The sequence below is a fragment of the Pelodiscus sinensis genome, chromosome 10, assembly GCF_049634645.1.
Source record: "Pelodiscus sinensis isolate JC-2024 chromosome 10, ASM4963464v1, whole genome shotgun sequence".
NCBI lineage: Eukaryota > Metazoa > Chordata > Testudines > Trionychidae > Pelodiscus > Pelodiscus sinensis.
The window spans coordinates 15,621,654-15,647,922 of NC_134720.1; the positions used below are offsets into that span (position 1 = coordinate 15,621,654).

General features: G+C 38.7%; 1 protein-coding gene across 2 annotated transcripts in view; it reads right to left on the reverse strand.

Moving 5' to 3' along the window:
* Window positions 1–446: 446 nt before the first annotated feature.
* Window positions 447–26,269, reverse strand: part of PAX3 (paired box 3) — a 108,123-nt gene continuing 82,300 nt past the window's right edge. Inside the window, exons 6-9 of one of the 2 annotated variants that reach the window (XM_006134835.2) lie at window positions 17,541–17,706; window positions 15,966–16,180; window positions 2,623–2,869; window positions 447–2,074 (exon numbers count right to left, since the gene is read on the reverse strand). In XM_006134835.2, coding sequence (XP_006134897.1) covers window positions 2,040–2,074; window positions 2,623–2,869; window positions 15,966–16,180; window positions 17,541–17,706 — 663 coding nt within the window. In that variant the 3' untranslated portion in view covers window positions 447–2,039. The remainder of the gene's footprint in view (window positions 2,075–2,622; window positions 2,870–15,965; window positions 16,181–17,540; window positions 17,707–26,269) is intronic. The other variant, XM_006134834.2, reaches the window with a different exon arrangement.

Below are 26,269 nucleotides of genomic sequence, written 5' to 3' on the forward strand. Positions count from 1 at the left end.
ATTTAAAAAAATTCATTAACATTTTTTAATTAAACGTAAAAAAAATCTTCATTTTTCCCAAAATACAATGCTATTTTTTTTGCCAACCCTCGTGCTAGATGAATGAGAAAATCGTACATTTGAAATTTCAACTAAAATATTTGCATTTTTTGTGAAAATAAATTCTACATCTTTCAATCAGCTTTACTTGTGGAATACTGAATTAGAATGATTGGTTCTTCTCTAGAGGAAGATATGTTTTAGCATATAAATTGCAAAACTACTACAAACTAAAACTCTCAATTTTGTAAAGCCGTCACAAAAGAGCTGCTTTCTCTCCCCTAAATTCATACTCCGACCATACCTGACACTCAGACCCAAAATCTTAAACCCCCATCCTGAACCTCACAATCCCACCCCAAACTCTCATCCTGAACCCCCACAGGATTCATAGGCTGACTATGGCTGGCTCTGTGTTTAAGTTGTGCAAAGTGCTGAAATAATAAAAACAATTTGAATTGAAGATATCCTGTCTTTTCCCTTCATGATATCCAGGTCAAAATGCATCATTTTATTTAGCGCAACACCACAGTTTAGACAAAAATAATTAGTGCTTTGTGAGTGTTCATAACTGTTTATTCATTATAAATAGTAAATATTTACTGCACTTTTTACATGAAAGACATTTTTTTACAACACGCGTGTTGTTGGTAGAGGCTGCAACACAAAGATAATATTTCTTTTGTTCCATCACCTTTTAAGAGCAATGTGTGAACTAATCTCTGTACTACACCTAGTCTCACTATCTCACTACTTCATAGTCCTTAATGCTAAAAGGAATGTATGTGTCCTACCTCATTCATTGTTCCAAGAATAAAAGGAAATAAATAACACTGCCTTCCATCTTCCTGTTCCTCTTAAATTTCAAAGCACAAATTTATTGACATTCTAAAATGTCACAACACAAACTTATGTAAACCTTGGTTCCTATTATTATTTTTTCTATATTGGCTATCACTGTATAATTTAAAAGTACATGTCAGATACAAGGACAGCTCTGTTCATGTCCTGTACGTCACTCAAAAAGAATGTAAACGTAATCATTTCAAAAAGTATTGTTTCCTGAACATGGTCATGACTAGTGAGCCAGATTATGTTGTTCTGCAGACTGCACCACTTCTGCATTTTATCATAATGAAATATGTCCTGCAAAAATAAAAGTACCTGTAAAAATATAGTTTTACCTATATCACTTTGAATGATCCCAACGCTTGGGTGAGGTACAGAGTATTGCACATTGTTAGGCAGTTGTGGAAATCAAAGCCACTTTGTTTTGTTGTTTCCTTTTCCTTATTTGTTTCAGAATGTAACATGGATTAGGGAAACTTCGCACACATAAATTGCAAAAAAAAAATCTCTTCATGTTACACAATAGCTCATCCATTGTAAAGCAAAACTCGTATGTGTCATTTCTTGACAACATGATTACAAAAGAATGATAAGACAGCCATGAACTTGTTCTGGAAGTCTTTTACATCTACCCTAACTTCCTACAGACCATGACATTTCTTCTTGATGTCAATTTCCAGTGTGTAAAATTAAAATGTTCTCCTGCTCATGCTTCAGAAACTGAGCAATTTTAAAGTTATAATGACGTCAGCATTGGATGTCAGATGAGTCTGAGTTTGCAGAGCTTCACTGATAAGCTGTAGAATGTTTTGCTCGTCGGAATCAATGCCTGCTTTTTCAGCAACATACAAATGGAATGCTTTGTCAGTCAGTGTTTTTAAATGCTTCAGCATTTTTTATACCTGCCCACGCTGAACTGTGTTGTATCTGTTTATTTTTTATTGCTCTTGGTCTTTGTCTTCTGAACTGTTACATCCAATGTGTCCACATGTCTATTGAAAGCAATGACTGGAGAAAAGAACATACCGATCCTATATCTCTGTTGTGATTGCCCCAGATTGGGTTGCATTTTGGTGAGAAGATCCCTCTCATCCAAGCACTGGAGTGAGACCAGAAACCCGACAAGCTTTAACTTGAAGTGGACAGTTCATTTATGCAATATCTGGCTTCAGATAATGAAAGGCACCTGTAAAAAAGCAAAAGAAGCTTTTTAAGTCATGCTGTGACAACCTCACAGCAAGGGGCAATGTCAACTACAGGTTGACATTGTCATATTTAATACAAATATATCAAAGGAAAGGGACTAATATTTTTATGCCTAGGACAAGTTTGACAAAACTCTATGTATCTGGGATTAGAGACTATAATGGTTCTTGAGCTGACCTCATTAAAAACATGTGTTTCTAATACTGGAATGCCAGTGGTTATTTCATTTTGGACAACCCTTATGTTTTACCTAATGGCAATCAGGTTTCATGTCTCAACAATTAATAACATCAAGATGTTGTTGACATCACTTAAGAAAATAATTATGCACCAGAAATCTTGCTTGAACAATCAGTTATCGTAGCAGCAAACATAGTTCTATTATGAAGAGAAGAAAAAGTCATGGGGAGAATTGATTCTAACCTTATTTCCTTTGTTACAAAAAGAAAAATATGCCATAACTAGATAGTAACTTACTAAGAATATGACCCAGTTATTAAACAACATAAATATCCACCTGGTACTCACTTTGTCCATATTGTCCATACTGGTATCCTGTGACAGGGTCCATACTATAACCTGTAGTGCTGTAAGTTGGTGGGCAGTAGGACTGTGATGTAGGCAGGCTATCTAAACTTTTCATATGATCTAATCTCTGACTGCAGCTCGCTGATACAGTAGTAGTTGGTTCTAAGCCCCCAGTTAAAGGTGAGAGGGCATAATCAGTCTGGGGCTGGTGAGGTACACCACCATGGTTTGTCAGGAGGCCCATTACCTAAAATAAAATGTATGGTTAAAAAAAAAAAGGTTAAAATGCACAAATAACTATATTTCATGTAAAACTACAAGAATACAAGTGTCTTATTTAATTTCCTATCATATCTATAGATGGTATTTCACTTACACTTTAGGCTCCTGATTCAAAGAGGAAAAGGTTGTGTTATACATCTAAATAGTAACTTTAGAAAAAATCATGTACAGGTTCTTAAAATGTCTGATCACATGTCCCAGCTTAAAATCCTATGGATGTTTATTCACTGGGGGCTCCATGATGATGATAAAAGAAAAACAAACAGACAATACATCATCAGTCACAGTCCAAGTTTCCTTTTGAGCTGTTCCCTAACCACAAAATCTTCATCTTGCTTTATTTGTTATTATCCAACCCAAGCCATTTTGTATTCTTGATAAAGAACAGTGCCGCCAGGACACAAATAACTGTAAAAGTAGCCACATTGGAAAAGAGTGAGGTATTTATATGGCCAATCTGAAAATGAATAATTTGTTAGGGATGTCTTGGATTCCCATGTTGAGGCTCTTAAACCATGACATAGGCACTTTAAATGGGGTGGTACATGAAATACAGCCCCACCGATCATTCTAGTCATCTTTTCTAATGAGTCTGCTTTTCCCTAGATATCCTATTTTTATATAATTCTTTTGTCTCCCCTCCCACCCCATGTTGTCATTCTAAACTTTTTTTTATCAATATTTATTTTTCTGTTAAAGAGTGGGAGGAAATAGTCTGTAATTATATTGATGAAAAGTCCCCAACAAGACCTAAACTCTAGGGCTCAGTGAACAATGAGCAAAATAAAGTTGATTATTTTTGGTCCAGGGACCCCATTGTACTAGGCACTGTACAAACACAGAACCAACAAAATGACCCTGTCCCCAAAAGTTTACTAATTAATATTTGTTCAGATTCAAAAACTAACTTACGGATTTTGCCCACGAAATTCATTTCAATATAGGTTTTGCCCAGGAAAGCTCATCATTCTATAGATTTTGGTTAGTCTTTAAGGAGCCACTCATTTTTAAAGTTACAGACTAACACGGCTACTCCTCTAAGATTCAGTTCAATGAGTTTGCTATCTATAGGAAGCCTTCTGAATGCAGAGCCAGAGAAGAAGGGTCCCAGCACCACGCAAAAGAATGTTTGTCTACTGGCTAACACACATGCTGCTGACATGCAGCATGTGCTTTTTATGTAAAGAATACAAGAAGAAAAAGGTAACAGTGCTTGCTGTTATCAGAATCATGCCACAGACAAATTCCCTAGTCAATTCACTTCCCTCTAAAGTACAATAGTAGGGCTTTCTTTCTAATTTGGCTTCAAGCCTCCCATGATTCTGGTAGCTTCTCATAGATAAATGTAATTAAGAAATTAACCAGAAAGTCAAGATCAGTAAAAAAGACTTTAGATTGCTTGTTTCTAAAAACCCAGCTCCCTAACTGGAATTTCCTATGGAAGTTCAGGGAAAGATTTTTCAAAGCATCTACTTGTGCTGTTAAGTCCCTTATTGCTACCAATCTCTTTCTTATACTACAGCTTGATGTATGTTTCTTTACAAAGGGCTTCTATATTTTCATAGCATAAGGTAAAGACAAGCCCTGTTCTGAGAAATGCTCCCTTCTGCTAGCACATTTAGGCCTGATGTACACTTACAAATTAGATCAACCTAGCTATGTTCAGAAATGTGGAAAATGTGTGCCCTGTGTGACGGGTGTAGGATGACCTAACCCCCTTGTAGATGCAGCAAGTTGATAGAAGAATTCTTCAATCACCAAAGCTGTGCTGCACTATTGGCGACAGTGTAAATACACAACGAAACTTGAAAAAAGAGCCTGAGATTGATTATACATGCTGGATATTGCAAAAGTTCTACACAACCAACATATTCAGAAACATTTTCCAAGTCACTTTTCCCAGAGAAAAAGAGCATAAAATATTTTTCAGATTTGTTTGTAATTATTTCGCCTTACTGTAGTTTTCCTCGCCTTTCCCTAGAAGATTAAAATGAAAATCTATTTCTCCAGGGACCAACTGTACACTCAGATGTACATGAGTCATTCTGAGAGTAGAAGACAGCCCTCACTGAAGTGCCTTAGTTTTCCATTACACAAGCACACTGGGCTTTTACTGGAGGCTTGCTTGTGCCACCCTACGCTGCCAGCATTGCGTGTTGTTTGGTTGGCTTATAAAGAAAGGAAAAAAAGGCACTGGAGATCATGCTTTAAATGGGAGGGAAGGCATATAAAGAATTAGTACAGTTCTGCAAACAAATAAGAACTGGGTAGATCATATTTGCATTGTTACAATGGCAGCCAAATGTCTGTTTCTAGGGCAGGTATCACATTCATCTGCAAATATCCCAGACAAAAGATGAGCAAAAAAGGCAACAATTACTTACCCAGAAAACATGGACTATGAAAGTACTGGCTATATTTCCTCGTCCCCTCTAAATTGGACCCACAAGTTTGCATGAGTTAATAAGATTCCCATCGGACTGGGAAATGTTATGGTTCAGGGAAAACTGGAACCTTTATGGCCCTGATACTGCATCAGGATCTGCACTCCCAAATTCCAATATAATAGAACCTACTAGAAGATTTATCTGATGTTGCTCAGGTCCTTAGCTAAATTAATATTTATTGCTCTGTGGTGGGACTGGGGATGAGACGTTCAGTATGCAGGCTGCTCTTGGAAGAGAGGGCAACCTCAGCCCTTTCTCACCACAGCAGCTTAGGGCCAGGTGAGAAGCCCCTCTCTATGGCCTCTGCAGCTCCAGCAGGCACAGCCAGGGGAGGGGTGCATGTCCCCAGGCTGGGACAGGGCCAGGTTCATCTGCTCCAGCACTCCCCAGCCAGAGTGAGGAATGCAGCAAATGTGCACTTTCCCCTTGCTCACTGACATAGGGGAAGATGGGAGTGGAGCTCCAGCCCCCTCCCTCATGCTCCTTAAACGGCACCTGGGGGTGGGAAGGTTGGGGCTAGGACAGTTCCAGAGGAGGAACATGCTCCCAGCCAACCACTTTCACCTGCCTGGTGATTCTGTTTCTTCTGTATGGTTTTATGAGAAGCAATCCCATTCCAGCACATCCATTTTCCTTGCACTATCTAGCTCTTTCCTTGGACTACGTCTACACTGCACAGTTATTTTGGAATAAGCAATTCCGGAATGGTTATTCCAAAATAGCTTATTTCTAAATAGCACATCTACACTGCAGAGAAGCCTCAAAATTAGTCTGAGGCAGGCTCCCTAATGTAGATGAGCTATCTCAATTTAGAGCCCAAGGAATGGACCTGGTGAGGGGCTATTTTGAAATAGCAGAAATGGAGCATCTACACATGCCCATGTTTAGAAATAGCTATTTCAGAATAGGCATTGTTCTTCATAGAATGAGGTTTACAGAAGTCGGAATAAGCCATCCATTATTTTGACATTTTTTCAAAATAATGGAATTGCTGTGTAGATGTTCGCATAGTTATTGTAAAATAATGGCCATTATTCAAAAATAACGTTGCTGTGTAGACATACCCTTGGTTTAAGTTATAAGAAGAAAAAGCTGCATATCAAATTTAGTGGTCGAGGGTTTTGGTGTGACCCATTGTAGAGCTAGGGAATAGGCTTTAAATGGGAATCTGGACCAGATTCTAAACTTCAGGGCTACATCTAGACTGGCATGATTTTCCGCAAATGCTTTAAATGGAAAAGTTTTCCGTTAAAAGCATTTTCGGAACAGGGCATCTAGATTGGCACAGATGCTTTTCCACAAAAGCACTTTTTGCGGAAAAGCGTCTGTGCCAATCTTGACGCGCTTTTCCGCAAAAAAGCCCCGATCGCCATTTTCGCGAACGGGGCTTTTTTGTGGAAAACAAATCTGGGCTGTCTACACTGGCCCTTTTGTGTAAAAGTTTTGCACAAAAGGACTTTTGCCCAAACGGGAGCAGCATAGTATTTCCGCAAGAACACTGACAATCTTACATGAGATCGTCAGTGCTTTTGCGGAAATTCAAGCGGCCAGTGTAGATAGCTGGCAAGTTTTTCTGGAAAAGTGGCTGATTTTCCGGAAAAACTGGCCAGTCTAGACACAGCCCAGGTGTGCTTGTCTCTGATGTTTTGAATCAAGCCCATCTTTAGAAATCAGCCACGTAGCTATTGAAGAGTTGAAATGTACTTATATTAGATGGGCTCTCATTCAAAATGTACCATATATAACTCAAGCTGTCAATCATTTCTAATCAAGTACAGATGCACCTAATAAATCAGATGCCTCTAACTATTTTGACAAGAATGACAACACTATATCTTCAATGCTGAAAAATTTGATTTTGAATAGTAATTGTCTTCACAGAAATGTCTTCTTCAGAAGCCTTAGGAATCATCCTGCAGTTGATTAGCATCTAAATAATTAGATTTTTGGTCATGTCTGTTTGAAAGCTCAAAGGGAAGTAGCCTAAAGGCAGAAGTCTCTCTCTTATGGGATGTGTCATGACCTTATCACCCAAGTGAGGAGTTACAGGAAGGGCATGAATGACTTTCACCTAATCAATTAGAAAGCCATTGACGGTTCAATCCTGCAATCTGCAACTTCTACTGACATCCCTGAAAATAGATGGTGCTTAGCACCGCACAGGAGGCGCTCCACTACCACCAAGTCTGGGCACAGCGGGTAAGAACCTCCACTGATGTAAATCAGCAGAGCCCCCCAAAAGTAACTTCAGCCAAACCGATTTATTCCAACAACCGTCTGGCCCAGAATGTGTAAGAATAAATTGTATACATATTCTTTCTGGTCATGGTTCAGCTCCCAATAAAGGCAATAAAAAGACCCCTATTGACTTAAATGAGTGTTGGGTTCAGAGTCAAATGCTGCAGTTCTTATTCATGCTAAACTTTAATGAGGTCAAAAATCAAGTCTTAAGTTTTGGGCCACATGCAATATGTTGTTCATGATTAAAGCAGGACAATAAAAGTGTTTGCTATATGGCATGTGATTCCAAGTGTTGCTTGATAAAGAATACAGGGAGTATCCTTGAACTGACAAACAGCCTTTGAGTTAATATAACAAAATACAGGATGCATAGTTTACAGACAATTATAGTCTAAGGTTCTGCATCTCTAAATTCAATTTTGTTTCCAGACAAAATTGCCATCAAATAAGCACAGTGAGCTGCAACCAGATCAATATACAGTAACACTGCATTGAGCAATTTCTACCACCTTCCTTCCAAACTTAAAACAAAACCCTCCCGTTTTTTGCAACAAATTCTCAGCATGAGAATGAGTATAGCTCCACTGAAGTTAACAGAGATTCACACCAGTTGAGGTCATGCCCCAGTACGGGTAAGGAGAAGTGGCTGATAAAAGCCTTAACAGTACATAGGCAACACTGGGTCCATTATGGGTTATTAGATAAAATATACCTATTATATAAAATATACCTATTATCAACAAAATAAAGCCCATTAAATTGAAATAAAGCTTATTCCATTTGAATGAAACATTATGCCAGTTAAGGTGGTTGGTATTTTAGTAGGTTGGACCCACCATAGGCATAATAAAATTCTCATATGTTTTAATTCATTTCCGCATGCCTGCATTTAATATGCTTTGTGACCACTCTTGCAATTAATATGATTTATGAGAAAAGAACATGTGTAATATTTTTGGATATAGTGATACATTTTTTTACCCTTCTCTGAATGAAAGATTTAATGAAACAGCTTAAGGAAAAGTGTTGGCAGTTAATGTATTAAGTTGAGCTGACAGAATCATGAGTAAACTTTAGTGGAGTTAATGATATCCTCTTATCTGACCCTGACACATTTGCAGCATGTAATTTACAGAAGCTCTGTCCAGGGAATCTTGACAAATGCTCCTAACGATGTCAGGGCAATGTTCCATTCTAATGTAAAACAGATGTGGGTCAGATACCCTCATTCATCACTAACACAGAAAATCTCAAACTGCTTCTAAGATGAATGACATTACCTGCTGTTAACTCTTCACTACAGAAAATCTCTGAGCATCAAAATATCACACCAAAAAAAGCACATTTTAAAGAGTGAGGTTTCTAATGCATCACTGACCCAATTTAACATTTAAAAAATCTGGATGTGAAATCTGGATCAAATTTGTTTTGACTGCTTGAAGGTGATCAGACATATATGAGACAAAGTCTATCGTAAATGGCAGATATCATGAGGGGAGAAGGGAGGGGAATGGCAGTTTTGTGGGAAATTTTAAAACTGTTTCTTTTTCACGGGATTAAAAGCAGACCTATTTTCTGGTTCTTGTGGAAGGCTTTGGGGAAGAGAGAGCTGCAAATGTTCTCAGGTAATTTTTATCAGTTTTCAAAGGAATGTCATTTGAAATTGTTTGAAATCATTTTCAAACCATGTTCTTGGTAAACAAAAATATTCACTAATGATTTTGCTACAAAGTAATTAAAATACCGATTGAAATTTTCCACAATAGTTACTGAAAAGCAGAAACCTTTGACGATGTTGACAGATTTTTTGTGAAAAATCCTGTTTTGTAGTAGGTGATCTATTTTTCATCTGAAAACATTTTGTGCAAAAGCTTTCAGCCAGCTGTATGGAAGAAATATACAGCTTGAATCTCTGTAGTCCACCACTCTCTGGTCTAGCAACATCTGTGGGCCGGCATGATTTTACTCAGCTGGATGTCCATTTAGCATGGGTGTGGCCAAGTATCCTGTGGTCCCATAAAGTTTGTTTACAGCCACCAGTCTTGACTGTGAGTGTTCTGTGCTGTTATTTAGCTCTAATTTACCCCAAATGTCTTCTAAGAGCCCAGTAAGCAGTGGAAGTGTTGGTAATGCTGCTTAGACAATATTGACCTCCCATGGTTCAGCAAATGGACTGGTTCAGCACTGGTCAGGTCCCAAGAATGTCAAACTAGAGATGTTCAACCTGTATTTAGCTTACAGAAAATCACAAGTGTTTTAAATTATAGAGTTTAAGAGCATCAAAATGTTCTAAGGCAAATAATAATCTCTTATTATATGGCCTAAATAAAGTGAGTGATGAATTGTAGGAATGTTCACAACCAAAAATGAATCTTATATAATATTTTTAAAAGTCTGTCACATGATGAAAATTATCTAATTCAAGAAATATATGTGACTGTGTCACATTTACATTTCAGTATCAGTTTATTTTGTTGTGGTACCTTTTCTACAACTGAATTATCTCATGGTTATTGAGACTCAAGAATAAAACTGAGTTAAACTTTCAGAAGTGACCAGTGCTTTAGAGAGACTTGAATTTACAGGTGGTCAGCTTATTACACTTTCAGTAGACCTAATTTTCAGAAGCTATGAGCACCTGCTCTCTGACAATCTGGTGCTTTTAAAGGTGTCTTAACTTAGCTATTCACAAACTGAAGCTTCCAAAGTCACTGAGCACTTTTGGAAATTTAAGCCAATGTTATGCTTGTCTAATAGTGAGTATGACACCATAACATTCTTAATTGTTTCTACTTAAGTAAGGCATTGTAATGATAAAATCAACACGAAACCTCGTGTCATTAACATCATTAGTTACATCTATCACTTCTCTCAGGAGGCTCCTGCTCAGATAAGTTTTACAATGAGAACAAAATGCCTCCTTAGTTAAAACTACTCAGGACTTCTGGTTCATGCAATTGGTTACTAGTTGATCAATTCTCAAAGCTAAGACCTATTGGCTCACATCATAAGCTTTTGACTAGTACAGCCTCTACCAAACTGCTCCAACATGAAAACGTGTATTTCTGCAGGCAACCAGATGGAGAACAATTTTATTATAGCAAATATGCATAGTAAATGAGCCATTTGTTTTGTTTTTTTAATGAGGAGATACAAGTTTTCAACTATTTGATTTTGAGTTTTCCTATAAAATCAGAAATTAATAAAGCATCTTGAGTGTGTCTTCTAACTGAAAGGCCCTAATTCAATAGCTCACATATCTTGAGCTGATAAAAATATAGAACACAATTATACCACACTAGAGCACCATAACTCTGCCTCAGTGAAAAAGCTACAGAATAATTCTCTGTCCCAGACAATGAAATGTTTAGGCATTCCGAGAAACAGCCTGAAAACAGTTGCCCACGGAAAAGATTGTAGTTTTACTTCAGAATTCAGAATATTGTAGTGTCAGTTTAAGTGTGAGAACTGATAAGTATGCTAGAGGGTTCTACGTGTCCTCTTACGTAATTGTGCAACTAATACAGCAAATGCATTTACCACTTTGTTCAGCACTTAGACCGTGTCTACTCTAAGGTGTTATTTCAAAATAACTCCCCTTGTTTCAAAATAACAAGTGGAGTGTCCACACTACTAAGCCCATTATTTTGAAATAAGGGGCTGGTTATTTTGAAATAACAACTCCTGTTTTCCACAAGGAATAACACTTATTTTGAAATAGTTATTTCAAAATAGCAGTAGTGGGGATGATCCACTGCTGCTATTTCAAAATAACTGCTCCACAGAGTCATTCAAAGTAATTACTCCCCAGTGGTCCCTGGGGCTCTAAGTCTGAGTAGCATGTCCACATTAAAGGAGCCTGCCTCAGACTAATTTTGAAGCTTTCCTGTAGGATGAACACGCTACTTCAGAATAGTTATTTCAGGAATTATTATTTCAAAATAAGTTATGTGTACACATGTCCTTACAGTCCCCTATTCGATAAGTGTGAGCCACTTTTGGGAAGTGAGGGTTTAGTAATTTTTCTACAGTGGATAAGATGAAAAAAATATATCCATCAGGAAACAGGTTATAACCACCTGCTCTTCTAGTTCTTAGTGGTAAAAGCTTTTAACGGTGGATATTTAAGGCTTTGTAACCTATGTGGATTTGTAAAGGTAGAAAAGGAGTGGCCTGATGAGCAACAATACTAAACATATTTTTAGGTCTGGATCTGAGCCCAAACAGATTCTGAAATAGTGCTCTTTAGAAACAGGAACTGCTGGAGCCACATGGATCTGAGTAAACTTTACTGCCTTTACATTTATAATAAGAACACGAAAAGGTCAAAAGATTCCCATGCCACACTAAAAGAGATCTTTTCCCTCAACTTATATAAAAAAATTAAAATGATGAAATCCTATCTTTGTAATAATCAGAAGGCTAGTAAGACCATACGCCTTCAATTGAAAGAAACATGTTTTGACAAAGAGACATTGCCTTACATCTGAAGAATCTGAGGTAATTGTTAATGCCATGATCTGAAAATGACATGCCAAATCAGAAGCAGTCTTGAGTTCTGTACACATGCATTAACACTTAGATGCTACTCCCTAATAAGTTTCAGGATTAACAAATGTTTGTCAAAAGAAAATGCATTGAGCAATTGAAATTTAATTTAAAAGGGAACTACAATATTCCAATAAATATATGCATGAAAACCAAGAAGCTGCATAATAGGCATAGCCAACACAAAATATGCAATTTACATACATTACACACTAATAATCTCAATTCTGACATTATATTCATAAAGCTCCAGTTCACTGGCAGAGATGGATTTTTGTTTTTGTAAAATGCAAACAAGGACAATACTTAACACCAATTCCCTGAGCTATTAATCACTGCCTTTTTTCTATTAAGATCAACCTTTTATAAGTCTCTAACACAGAGGATTTCTCACCACTGCCAGGTAATAATGGGTAAAACAGACTTAGCAGACCAATACTCAATCATCCTGATGAGATCTGCAGACTATCTCTTTGTTCGGAAGGTAAATGCTGAATACTAGGAGGTCACTTAAGACTTCCCACTCCCTCTCTTTATTTTAAACTTGCATACACAAACCTTTATCTTATTTTCCAGAGAATCACTAGCACAGAAAGCCAGGTGTATTGGATGCTAACATTCCATCCTTTCTCCTCCCTCTCCCTTCCCCACCACCCAAATGCCAACACATGGAGCTTCTGAGTAAAGTTTGTTACCCTCGTGGGAAATTAACAAACAATAACAAAACTGTAGCACTGTAGCACTTCCTCCAATATTTCCCCCTTTGCTTTCAGTTTGGCTACAATGTTTGTCTTAAACCAGAAACTTAATTGTCTCTAGGCTCAGGAGCAAGAAAAAGAAATGGAATACACTGCATCAAAATAAAATGCTGTAAGAGAACTTTGGGCCAGAGGATCCCCTTGTATAAACAGAAGTCAATGGAGCTATAGTATTTTATATCATCTGAGAATCAACTCTGGTGAATCTTAATACCAGACTTTTCTGGGTACTTCAGTGGACTCTACCACAAAGGATCTCCAGAAGGTAGTATTTTTTTTCTTCTTCTTATAATTCACCATAAATTCAGTTTGTGCTTCGTACATAGTTTTTCCCAGGTGCTTGCTTCAGGGAGACAGTCATGGATGCAAATATCATTTTAACTGCTCATGCGCATACAGAGATTTCAAAGGGGTAAAAATTCCCCAGCAAGCAAAGAAGCTCTCAATTTCTCATTAAAAATCTTTTCCCACACCCTGCTCTTCCAGCTTAGTGCTTATGTCTCCTTGGGAAAATTCCCGCTACCTTTTCTTAGATAAAGTCCTAAAAGCAGAATTGGTTTTGGAATTTTTGGAGAGGCCTGTGAAACAGTTTTTATTGCCATCTCAATTCACCTCCAAACACGACTAATTCCTGTTCTTGAGGAACAGAGAACTTTGTGGATGGCTGAGCCAAGCATTATGGGGAGGGTTGCCATTAGATAATTGTGTGGGACAGACTCCCAATTTATCTGACATTTTATACATTAAAATTGTGTGTCTGGCATCCTCTGGAATCTTCTGCTGCAGAAGTGGAACCCAGCTGCTTGTTCCTTTCAACCTCAGCAATTAGTGTAGGGCAATTTATATCTTCAAGCTGATTTTGGCTAGCAAAAGGGACAGAACTTTACTTATGAAAACATGAAGGCTCAGCTTCTCCTTATATTGCTAGGTTCCTATATCTGTAGGTCCCATAACTATGAATTAAATGCAGCCCAAACACCAACTTTGTCTAAACTTTTTTTGCCAGGCCATCAGAGGGGCTTCTTCAGCATTTGTTTAACTTTAAACATTTCCATACCCTGCCAGTAAACTTTCAAAAGCTCTCTCCCTTGAAGTGGATGTGACCAAGTCTGTTCAAGTGACAAACAAATGACATCAGCACTCTTTTCTATTGACCAACTTGCCTCTATGGCCCATGGTAAAGGTGCAAAGCAAGGCTAGAAATTCTAAGTACTTGGTGGGGGGAAGTTAGGGGAATGCTAAAAGGCACAAAGTTCCATCATGTGAAGACAATTTTGACTGCTAAATGGGGGCTGGCCCCCCACAGAACTGGAGATCACAATGACCATCGGTGTCCGTCTTATGAGTTTTAAGATCTCCTTTGATTATAAACGATCACAACAAGATATTGGAGGTGGAAACTTGTTCCTTCAGTTGGTGTTGGTAATGATCTAACTTTACCAAAATGTTACAGGACTCCTTCAATGCAACAGTTAACTTTCATATCAAAGCTTTTTGAAGAAAAAAACAAACACTTCTCCATAGCTAGAACAGATTTAACACTGAAAATGATGTTGAAAACTGCCTCTGATGGATTAACTTGGAACCCTGGAAAGATTTTTATGTCAAAATTATGGAAGCCTTGAATACTATGGATCTGGTCATTTTGAAAAATGAAATTACTAATATAATGTTATGCCTTTTGTTGAAGATTGCATTTAGAAATTAGGATTCTTAAAACAAAATTCATTAAAGTCTTGTTGGATGTACATCCGTTTGTTTTTATGTTGGTATTTTTCTACTGAGGTTTAAAGCCATAAAGTTTTGTGTTCCACTATGTGCTATATGAATCTATGAAACTTAATTACATTTACTGTTACAAAAAAGGGTTTATGAACTTTTGCCTTTAGGCAAAAATGTTTATTTCATTGCCTTTGCTATTCATTCTTTTCAACTCCAATGCCTTTGAACTTTTCAGCTGCACAGAGTTATCACCGTTGTGCAGGAACCAGGAACTGTATTCCAGAGATGCAAACCACAAGTTGAAGAAAACGAAGGAGGCAAAGATATACGAGTCGTTATTTTGGCCACCCTTTGTGCCATTAAAATCTCATTTTCTGCCTATTAGAATGCCCTCTCACTGCTTAGGCAGTGGTGATAGTCAGTGATTAGTGTGTAATTGAGTATAATTGTCTTTTCACTTTTCATTTGTGTCATTCTGAGCTTCTCTCTGTTTTCCTAACCACTGAGAGGAAAAAAGGGTAGAAAGAAGATAAAGCTGTTAAAACTCTCACTCTCAGCCCTGAAGAGATTTCTGATTGTAATTATAGATTGCATCCCCTTTGTGACATTTCTCAGATTTTAGTGGACAGCTCTTCCAAGCACCTGGGTGAAGCTCACATTAATAAACTAAACTACAGGATATGTAAGCAATTGCTAATAATATCAACTTCAGACAGATGCCACTTGTAGGAAATGTAACCAACCTTTTGACACTCAATTATCAAGGCAATTTATTAACATGATCTCCCAAGAAAAGCTCATGCAAATTAGAAAAACAATTATGGCATTTGAGCATTTATATATTACCCAAGAACGGTAAGTCTTCTAATTTATGTATTTATAACTTGATTAAAGCTCATCGTGATCTGTACTTCTCATCAGCTGCACCTTTGCTAGTATAACTTCTCTGTTATTTCTAAGGCCATTTCATAAAACCTCTATCCTCTCTTTAAAAAGCACTGTATTCATAAAAAGCTGATTAAATCAGACAAGATAACCGCTCTTGAACTTTCTTTCCCTAGGAATGGATCTTAAGGAAAATAGTGGCACATTACAAATGCTTGACAACTAAATGTAAACACGACGTGTGCATGATTACATTATAAATCACATGAAATTAAATATAAGCTATATGTTTTGAAGTTGCAAGTTGGAAAAAGAGGAAGCTAGCAAACTGAAATCATGTGGCTTGTATAAAGAATATGTTATGGTTTAAATTTGGCAATTCATTATACTGTGGCCTCAGGGAATAGATTCTTTGGTTCTGGTATACAGCAAATCTTCTGTCTTAAAACACAGGACTGACCTGAGGTGAAAGGCCATTGCCAATGGCAGGGTTCATGGGATTTGAGGGCCCGGATGGAGGCACAAAGCTGTCTGTATAGCTGGAAAATCCATGCCTGGTGCTGGGTAGGCAATATGCAGAGCTGCTCTCTGGATTTGAAGGGAGGCTGCTTTGGTGGACAGTGCTTGGAGGAAGAGGCTGAGGTCTGTGGACTGTACTGCTTGGATCAGACACAGCTAGAAGGGAAAGGAACAAATTTGCACATTTTCTTCAGAGATTTCTGACATAAATTCACTATGTAAAGTTCAACACCGAGAGGAACTCGCCTGGACTAGCATGTAAATATTAGTCAAACCAATGGTAAATATGAAAGATTACTCACTATTTAGCTACCAGGAGGAAAAAAACATGAAACAGATAACATAAGCCTCTTTCCCGCCTACATGACACATTTACATTATGCAAGTTACCTGAAGATGAGATTCTCACATGATTCCTAGTGGGCACATGGTCTACTTATGGACAGGAAATAATCTTTCCTCTCCAGTTCACCAGCAGAAACTCAGCCCTGGTTGGTAGTGTCTAGTGATAGGACCAATTTGGCATTTTGCAAAATTTCCTTAGTCAGATTTCGGTTTGGCAAAACTATCCACCTCTGGTTTGGATCCAGATCTCATTTTACCCAAATCACCAAAGGTTACTAGGAAGGAGGCCTAAATAAAAAATTGCAGTTACCCCCCTCGCCCTCCATCCCTCCCCCCCCCCCCCCCCCCCCCCCCCCACACACTTCTATAATGGACAAAGCTTTGGGGGGCAGAGAACTGGTCTTATAATATCTAGGTCCCATTTTTCCCAAACCACGAGGCTCCCAATAAGTTTGTGATCCAGTCTCTAGAAGCAACTTGAACTTATCATCACTTGATGGTTATTCAGTACATGTGTGAAACAGTTGACAATTTCAGTCCACTTTATACTGGACGCGTATCCACATCAGGCACAAACATTTCCAGTTGGCAGTGTCAACAGGGAAGACTGAATGAACACAGTGACTGACAAACTCTCCTCCACCATGCACTACTAGAGGGCAGAGTGAAGACACATCAGTAGGGGAGGGTGCAGAGTAGCAGTAGCCCCTGTCTGGGTTGGAGGAGCTGAGCTCCTGGACCTGGCATGAGCTGGAGCTGAGCCAGGCTGTCTGCTGCCTGGCTTCTAATACACGTTAAATGCAGAGCTGCAGCAAGGGTAAGTCCTGGATCTGTCACAATCGAAGACTGAGCCGGGCTCCTGGCCAGTCTGTTAAAAAATGTATTGGCAGGGGAGGGGAGGAAATGCGTGTAGTCTATCGCATTAACCTATAAGCTTTTGCTTATCAGTTAATTGGTTAATTGACTACACTATTACATCCCTAACACAAGCAAAGCCAATGGAAATATTCATATGTTCAAGGTAAGCAGATGAATAAGAGCTTTGCGGGCTTGAAGCCTATATTCACCCAGACCATTTTCTAAATTTGAAGAACAGAATCTCTCTAAAGTGGGCTTATATGGAAAACCACTGATAACAGCATTGAAATGTAACACCTGTCTTCTACTGTACCTTGCGGAATGGAGGTGGGTTGATAGGAGGGTTCAGATAGCTGGTAAGTTGGCAGGGTTGGCATGGCAGTGGGTGGGAATCCTCCTGGGATCAGGTGGTTGAAAGCCATCAGCTGATTGGCCCCTGCCTGTTTCCTCCATCTTGCACGACGGTTACTAAACCAGACCTACAAATGTTTTAATTACATTTGATTTTGTACTTTTAATATTTTTCATATACACCTTACAGATAGCAGTAATTTTAAAGTATTTTGCATTTGAAAAGAATTAAAATCTCCATATCTACCATAGAAGTCAATCGTCATGGCAATGAAATAAATCCATGGCAGAACATTACCTGGTCTAGTGGCCTGAACAGGAACTGGAAGTTAGGAACTCATACACTCTAACTTCATCTCAGGTACTTCCTCCTCTGCCAAGTCACTTAGACTAATATTTTCAAACTTAGGTGTTTAAAATTAGGCATTACCGATCCATATGGTAACAACTAAATAAGTCTCACAAGAACCTGCAATTCTCCCTTATTTATGTGCTTAAACATGAATGCAAGTGCCTAATGTGACAAATGTTAGTCTTGCCATTTAATGGAAGGCATTCAGGTGATAAAGTAATGAAGGCTGTACAATAATCTACACAGAACTTTAAAGATATAATGTGAACACCAAAGACTTTTGTACACAAATTAAATCAGTCCCTCCTAGAAGCTTTTAATGCATTCTCATAGGTACGTAGTACCTCACACTAAGAATCCATAGGTCTGGATCATATTTTCACATAGAACCATTCCTGAAATTTGTTTCCAGTGTGAGACACAAACCAGCTATTATTTAGGATTAGCTATGCATATCTTATCTAGAAATCTACCTTTCTTCAATAAACACAGCATTTCCAGGCAAACCATCTTCAATTCATGATCCAAGCATTCTGTGCCCTACTTACAATGGAATACCATTGAGAAATAAAAAGCAGGATCTTGTTACTTAGTCAGAAATACATGGCATGTTATGAGTTATACCATACACAGCTCTCTTTTATGGGTTTTAAAAAAGATAGCCCTAACTGTAACAGGCCAGGTCTGGTGTGACTTCAGTAGAGCTATGCTGATTTATACCAGGTAAGAATCTGACCCAGCTGCTCAATCAGACATTCACAAATGTTTTCATAGTGTGGACATGCAAGAGGAATATTATTTCACTGCCATCAGCCCTCCTGTTTATAATTATGCAGACTGTCCACCTTCTCACACACAAGCTCATACTATTCCTGAAGCAACTACAACAATTACTCCCAGGCAAATTAATATTAGTACAATGTTTAATTTATGTTTAGTTTCTTTCAATATAATTTAGCAGGTGGTAATAAGGAGCAGAGTTAGACCCACATGATCAGCCAGTTTTTATCACTGTCCACCAGCAAGTGCTCCACAGACCAGTTTAGGAACCACCAATCTAAATATAGTAATACAGATCAGAGCTAGCAGTGACATTATTTGTGGTCAAAAAATAGAATGCTGTACAATGTCTAAAAGGCACTCCTGTGTTTCACCTCTCAAATGTTCTGCATTCCGAGGGACGTAATAGCATTTGAGTATGTTTGGTCTATCTGTCTGTCCCACATATGCTGTTCCATAGCCCACTCCCCTCCCCCTGGGAATATACGGCCCATGTAACTTCAAAATTGGGCTGCTGTGCCACTGTATAATGAAAACTGGTCCTATATAGTCCCTTCTTATGTTTGTGTGCACTTTTCCCAGTTTTTCACAAAGGACTGGACTCATATCAGGCCCGTATGTGGGAATTTCTGGGGGGGTGCTTTTTTTGTAAATGTGGACTGCAATTTTTTTAAATATAAAGGAGCCTAGCCCCACCCCCAGCCTCACTCCAGGGGTATGTGTGTGTGGGGGGGGGGGGTATCATCCCCAGCCTTCCCCTTGCCAACTGGAGTAGGAGGGAAGGAGGCTTAGGCAACGCCTTACTCAGCCCGGCCTGAATTGCTGTCCTCATTCTTACTTGGGGAACTATGCAGGGGTGCATTCGCAATCTTTGCCCCACCCTGCACGTATGGGCTTCAGATGCTATGCCCTCATTCCCCAAGAACACAGAGCAGGTAGTAACAGACCCAACAGAATAAAATTTGTGCTATAAAAAGAAAAAAAGTAAAATAAACTCCCAGGTACAAATCAAAATACAAACACCATAGCAAGTTCTATAATAGAAACACAGATGGAATTGCTAAAACCAATAACTACTTCTCCTTCATTCACTAACCAGCACCTTGTGCACAACTCTTCCCTTCCTCAGGTCACCAGGTTATCTGAAGATCTTAACATATTTTATAAACATTAATTAAGCTCTACAACACCACTGTGAGGTGGGTATTTTAACTCCATTTTCACAGAAGAAAGGCAAAGTGAAAGATCCTAGAACACTTCTGTTCTATTCCACATAATTTCTTCTACTCCATAGTGTCTGACCACCTTCCAGTATCATGTTAAGCGATGTGACAAATGTTTGTCGGGAGGTTTGTTTTCTCCCTCATTCTCTCCTCCACGGGGGGAATTATGTAGGTTTTGTTCTTTTTCAGTTTCTTTTTAAATATACATGCTGCTCTATGTTTCTCATCGAGAAGGCAGGTCGAAGAAAGGTGCCTTCCACTTGGAACAGAAAGTTCAGTGAGACTTGTGGGAGTTCGTTCCAGTGCAGGAATGACCCCAAAGAAAGCTCTCTCTCACCGACAGACAAGCTTTACCCTGGTAGATAGTCCATTGTGTCTGAGATCAACCAGGGTCTTTTTCCCAGAGCTTTAGGTGATCTTTTAGATATGCTGAGGAAAGACCACTTATTGTTTAAACGTAAGGACAGAGACCTTGAACTTGACTCCATAATGTGTCATGATCTATGTTAATACTTGTTTTTGTATGTTACATGTACACATACCCCGGATTTCACTCAAACCTGGTTCATTTATAGAATGTATAAATGCTACAGCTGTGCACAAAGCTTTAATCTCTATATAGATTTTATAGATTTGTGCATCTGTCTGAGTCCATTTGTCTGTCTGAGTCCATTTGTCTGTCTGCAAGTCCATTGTTCAAGAACTCTTCCTAAACAGTGAGAGCTAAGACCACCAAATTTGGTATTAAGCTTTCTCTTATCCTAATTTAAAGATACATTTCCTAAAAAGGCGGTAGGTAGGCTGATGTAAGAATTCTTCCATCAAACCAGCTAGCATTTGAACTAGCATCAACACAGCAATTTAGGTTGGCTTTACAAGGCCATTCAAAGGTGTGGACTTTTCACATTCCTAGCCAATGTAGTTAAACTAACCTAATGTTCTCATGTAGACCAAGCCTTTTTCAGTACAAATGGTGCTTAATTTTTTTAAAATAAGCACATACGGATTTTGAACATGCATCCTTGTATATTGTAGCATGACAGGTTTTACTATTAGGTTACACATCTTAGATTTTCTTATCGGCTACGTCTACATTGGCAAGATTTTGCGCAAATACTTTTAACGCAAGAGTTTTTGCGTTAAAGTATTTACGCAAGAGAGCGTCTACACTGGCATGTGCTTTGCTCAAGAGATGTGTTTTTGTGCAAAAGCATCCGTGCCAGTGTAGACGCTCTTGCGTAAGAAAGCTCCAATGGCCATTTTAGCCATCGGGCTTTCTTGCACAAGAAATTCATGTTGCCTGTCTACACTGGCCTCTTGCACAAGAACAGTTGCGCAAGAGGGCTTATTCCTGAGCGGGAGCATCATAGTTCTTGCACAAGAAGCACTGATTTCACACATTAGAACATCAGTGTTCTTGCACAAGAACTCCCCGTCAGTGTAGACAGGCAGCATGTTTTTGCGCAAAAACGGGCACTTTTGCACAAAATCATGCCAATGTAGACACAGCCATAGTGTCAGCTGACTTCAAAAAAATTCAAGACAAAATAAACGTGCTCACAAACATTAGATGGCTCCTTACTATATATGTAAGTATCTGAGACCTGATTTACAACTGCATTACTCTAGTTTTTCACTGTGTACCTTCATTGAAATCAGTGGTGCTATCAGGTACAAAATGGGAGTAGCACAGTGGAATATCAGTACCAGTTCAAACAGTGTTGATATATCACATCAGAAAAGCAGGATGTTTCCCGCTCTTCTGAAAGTCCCCATATAATGAATTACTTCCTCAGATATAGGGAGCTCATAATTCCCTTGCATTTCTTTCTTACTCCTCTGCTGCGAGCAAGATAATTATGACCAAATGTTAACTTTCTCCATTTTGCACCATCATGCCTGGTAGAACCAAAATTCCACAATGACTGTGACTTAGCTATTTTACATGTTGATTATACGGTGTAACTAACTTACACAAGTAATAGCAGGCAAATGGGCAATGCAGGAGTTGATCAATGGGGCTATGTCTAGACTGCAAGCCTCTTTCGAAAGAGGCTCTTTCGAAAGATACTTTCGAAAGAGCCTCTTTCAAAAGAGAGCGTCTAGACTGCACGCGGAATTTCGAAAAAGCAAGCCGCTTTTTCGAAAGAAAGCACCCAGTGAGTCTGGATGCTCTCTTTCTAAAAAGCCTGTTTGCTTTCAAGAACGCCTTCTTTCGAAAGAGCACTTTCAAAAGAAGGCGTTCTTCCTCGTGGAATTAGGTTTACCACCGTCAAAAGAAAAGCCGCATTCTTTAGATTTAATTTCGAAAGAACGCGGCTGCAGTCTAGACGCAGGTGAAGATTTTTCGAAAAAAGGCTACTTTTTTTCGAAAAAAGACTACTTTTTTCGAAAAAACCCCTGAGTCTGGACACAGCCTGGGAGAGCAGGCCCTAAACACTGAGCATTTCAATGTGATGTGTAGAATAGCCCCTGTGAATGCTTGTGCTAGCAAAAGTGATGCATAATCAGTCTACCACATAATATACATCCAGAAGAGACGTGATATCTCTATGCAATGTTGAGCCCTAATAGTAAATATGATCTATTATGTAATATTTATATTGTAGTAGCACACAGAGCCAAAAACCAGGGCACCATTTGGGTAGATGTCATGCAAAAATATATGAAGACACAGGGTCCACTTTTCAAAAGGACCTAAGTGACTTAGATATTTAGACTCAGAACCTGAAAGGTATTGAGCTGCCTAACTCCCATTGGTTTGAACGATTTAAATGAATCATACACATTTTCATTTCTTTTTCAAAAAAGCAAAAATGAATTGAGGTAAGGACCGAAGCAATGCCAGGTAAATTTTCTAGTTTGTAATACTGTATTTATGTCTTGCCTTTTCTCATCATATTTTGTATAAGCAGTTTGTACCTCATCAGCCCAATATTATATTTCCTACATTTCAACTGAGTGTTCTTTAAAAGATGCAGTTATTCACTAGTATAATTACCCTTGACATTTCAACGGTCTTATCATAAACAGAGTTTTCTATGTGCTTTTAAGGCAGTGTGATCTCTAAGCCAAATGGGCAAAACACTTGAGAAGTGAATTTTGTAAGAAATCAGTGGATATTTTGCACTAACTGCCCTCTGGCCCTTGCTAGAATGAGGGCCAAAGACATACAAAGATATATCAAAGTCAAAAGACTGAATATTGCTAATGACATTTTTAACTTAAGCCAAAGAATTTGCTCCTTTTGCCTCATGGTGTTTTTCTTTATTTTGCATTAGGGATTTTTTTGCCCTAAAATGTTTGCATTGTGTTAGTGCTGGGAAAAGTGCTGTATTGATAGTGACAGTTCTGGAGTCAGGAGTTCTGCAACAGTCTAGTCTGCATTCCTCCCTCAAGCAAAATGTCTCAAAGAAAACAAGGGCCCTATCCAAAGCCCACAGAAATCAGTCTTTCCATTGATATCTGTGAACTTTGGATCAAACCGTTAATGTTTATTCTGAACAAGGAAGGAGTTGACATCAGTCCCTATGGACCCCTGGAACAGATACACCTTAGATAGGTCAGCTTCCTCACAATACCCCACCAATTCCTCCTATCCTGTTCCAGCTCCTCTGAACACCAGAGGGCAATTTAGGTTCCATGCCCATTCAGACTGTAGCCTTTCTATTGATTCTACGAAGAATTATGATGGTGGGCTTTGTGATACAGGAAGTTTTCCACTGGACTGACAACATTCACAAAACAATTTAGGTGGGGATTTCCAAAGAGGTATTTTGTGTCCAACTTCCATTGAAATTCAAGGCACTTAACTTCCTTAAATTTCTTCCAAAATCTCAGATTTAATGTTTTCATTTAATCATTTCTAAAATGGTGTAATTGAGTATTCTCAGCAAATATTTTAATTTACTTGTTACTGAATATATATTTACCAATTAAAATATCCCAAATCTGAGCCCTGGGCAGCAGAGAACTAGAAAACAGGATCAAAGAATTACTTCCTTTCTTCACTGACATTTTAAATCACTGAACCATTTTTGGCCAGTATAAATCTATAGATAGAGAAATTCCTGTCAGTAATTATGTGGATATTTTCTACCAAATTGTACAAAGTATTTTCTTTCTTTTTTTCCTTACATACTGTACAATGGATATGCCTCAAAACAGATTGTGTTCCTTATAGCGAAGCAAGGGTAACAAGAGAGGTGTGCCCAAAGGTGTTTAGTGATTCTGAAGCTATACCTTCATCTATCATCTATATCAGGCATGTCAAACAGGCATCTGGAGGGCCGCATGCAGCCAGACTGAAATTTTTTGTGGCCCGTCACTGCATTTTTATAAAACAATAAAGTGCGGCCCACTGGCTGCTCGGAGCACCTGGCCAAGTGCAGATCACAGCCATCCGGTCAGCTGCCGTGACTACTCACTGCCGGCTGGGCCACTCTGTGCACTGCATCCAGCACATGCTCACGGCCGGCCAGACCACGCTGCGCTTGGCGCTCCAGCACATGCTCACGACCAGCCGGGCCATTCTGCACAGGCATCAGGTACCTGCTCACAGCTGGCCACTATGCTCATGCTGCCGCAGTGCCTGAGGAAGAAATCTGTGGTGGCGGCAGCAGGACCCAGGCGTTAAGCTGGGCGGGGGAGCTGGGAGTGCCTGGCTCTGGGGGAGGTGGAAGGCATTAGGTTGGGGGGGGGGCCTGGCTCTGGGGGAAGGATAAGGCATTGGATTAGAGTGGGGAGGCTCTGGGGGAGCAGAGGGGGATTGGGTTAGAATGGGGGTATGGGAGTGCCTGGCTCTGGGGGAAAGGTGGGGGATATTTTGTTAACATTTTGTTATTTATTTATTTATTCCCAAATAAAAGCACAAATGTATATTAATTTTATATCAATAAATATGTCAATTTTTTTGCAACTGCATGAATATTATATGTTTATGCAAAATCTCAAACTTATAAAGTATCTGAAATTTTCACAGAAGCCTGTTCTATTTGGTTAACCACAGTCTATACTTGTTTTTATTTCAACAAAACAAGATATGTATCATAAAAAATTAAAAAGTACCTTAAATTTATATTTAAATTAAAAAATATTTTATATGGGCAAATAACAATTTTCAGGGCTCGACAAACCCCGGTGAGAGCTACTCACCAGCCCCGCACTGCGCATGCACAAAGCACCGGTGAATGGGGCGCATGCAGTGACTGGCTGAAATCTACTCGCCATAGGCGAGTAGATTCAGTGGTTTGTCGAGCCCTGACAATTTTACACATCAAATTATTGTATTATATTAAAACAAGACCTGAAAAATTATAAAAGATATCTAAAGCATAATCTATTATAATTCGGCTCTTGACACAGCTCATCCTTTCACACAATTTTTCAGTGACTTCAGCACATGAGTTCAGTTTGTATGACAGAGAGAGTGAAAAAAAACTATTAAATCCATTGTATTGGATTTAAAAATCTCAAGTTTAAAAGCTCACTAAAACCTAACAAAAGTGATGGCAAATTCTTTGTTGCTCTCTCCTGCCTTCCTTTCCCCTCCCCTTCCCATCCCTACAGAAAAGACAAAAGAAAGAAAACATAACATGTATCTAAATAGCTATGAAAAGGATATCCATTTTTTTTTTAAATTACTTGAGACTTCTGGACTTAGAGTTTTTCCACTGGCAGATGAGCTTTTTCTTATTGGTCAGCTTTCTAAAACTTTTATCAGTTTTATTGCTCTCCTCGGGACTCTCTCAATTTAACCCACATCTTTTCCAAAAGTCTGGCAGCAAGAAATGGACACAGTCCTCCAGCTGAGGCTTTACTCATGCCAACATACAAAACCTCTTTTAGTTCACTACAGCATGATATACCCTTTTTGCAAATACATCATGTTGATTCATATTTAATGTATGATTCCCTATAATCTCCAAATGCTTTTCAACATGCTATCACCATGTCCATTATTTCCAATTGCACTTGGTCTTTACAGAATTTCATTTTGTTGAATTCAGGCCAGTTCTCCAATTTGTCAAGGTCTTTAGGAATTTTAATCCTGTCCTCCAGAGTACTTGTAACTCCTCTTATCTTGGTGTCATAAACAAATTTTAAAAGTATACTCTCTACTCCATTATTCACTAATAAAAATATTGAATAGTTAAAGATCCAGGCCTGACTCTTGTGGGAGACAACTAAATATGACCACCCAGTTTGACAGCAAACCACTAGTAAGTACTCTTTTAGTATAGTCTTCTAACCATTTGTACATGAACACTAAAGTAATTCCATCTAAGCCACATTTCCTTAGTTTGCTACTGAAACTGTCATGTGGGACTGTTAAAA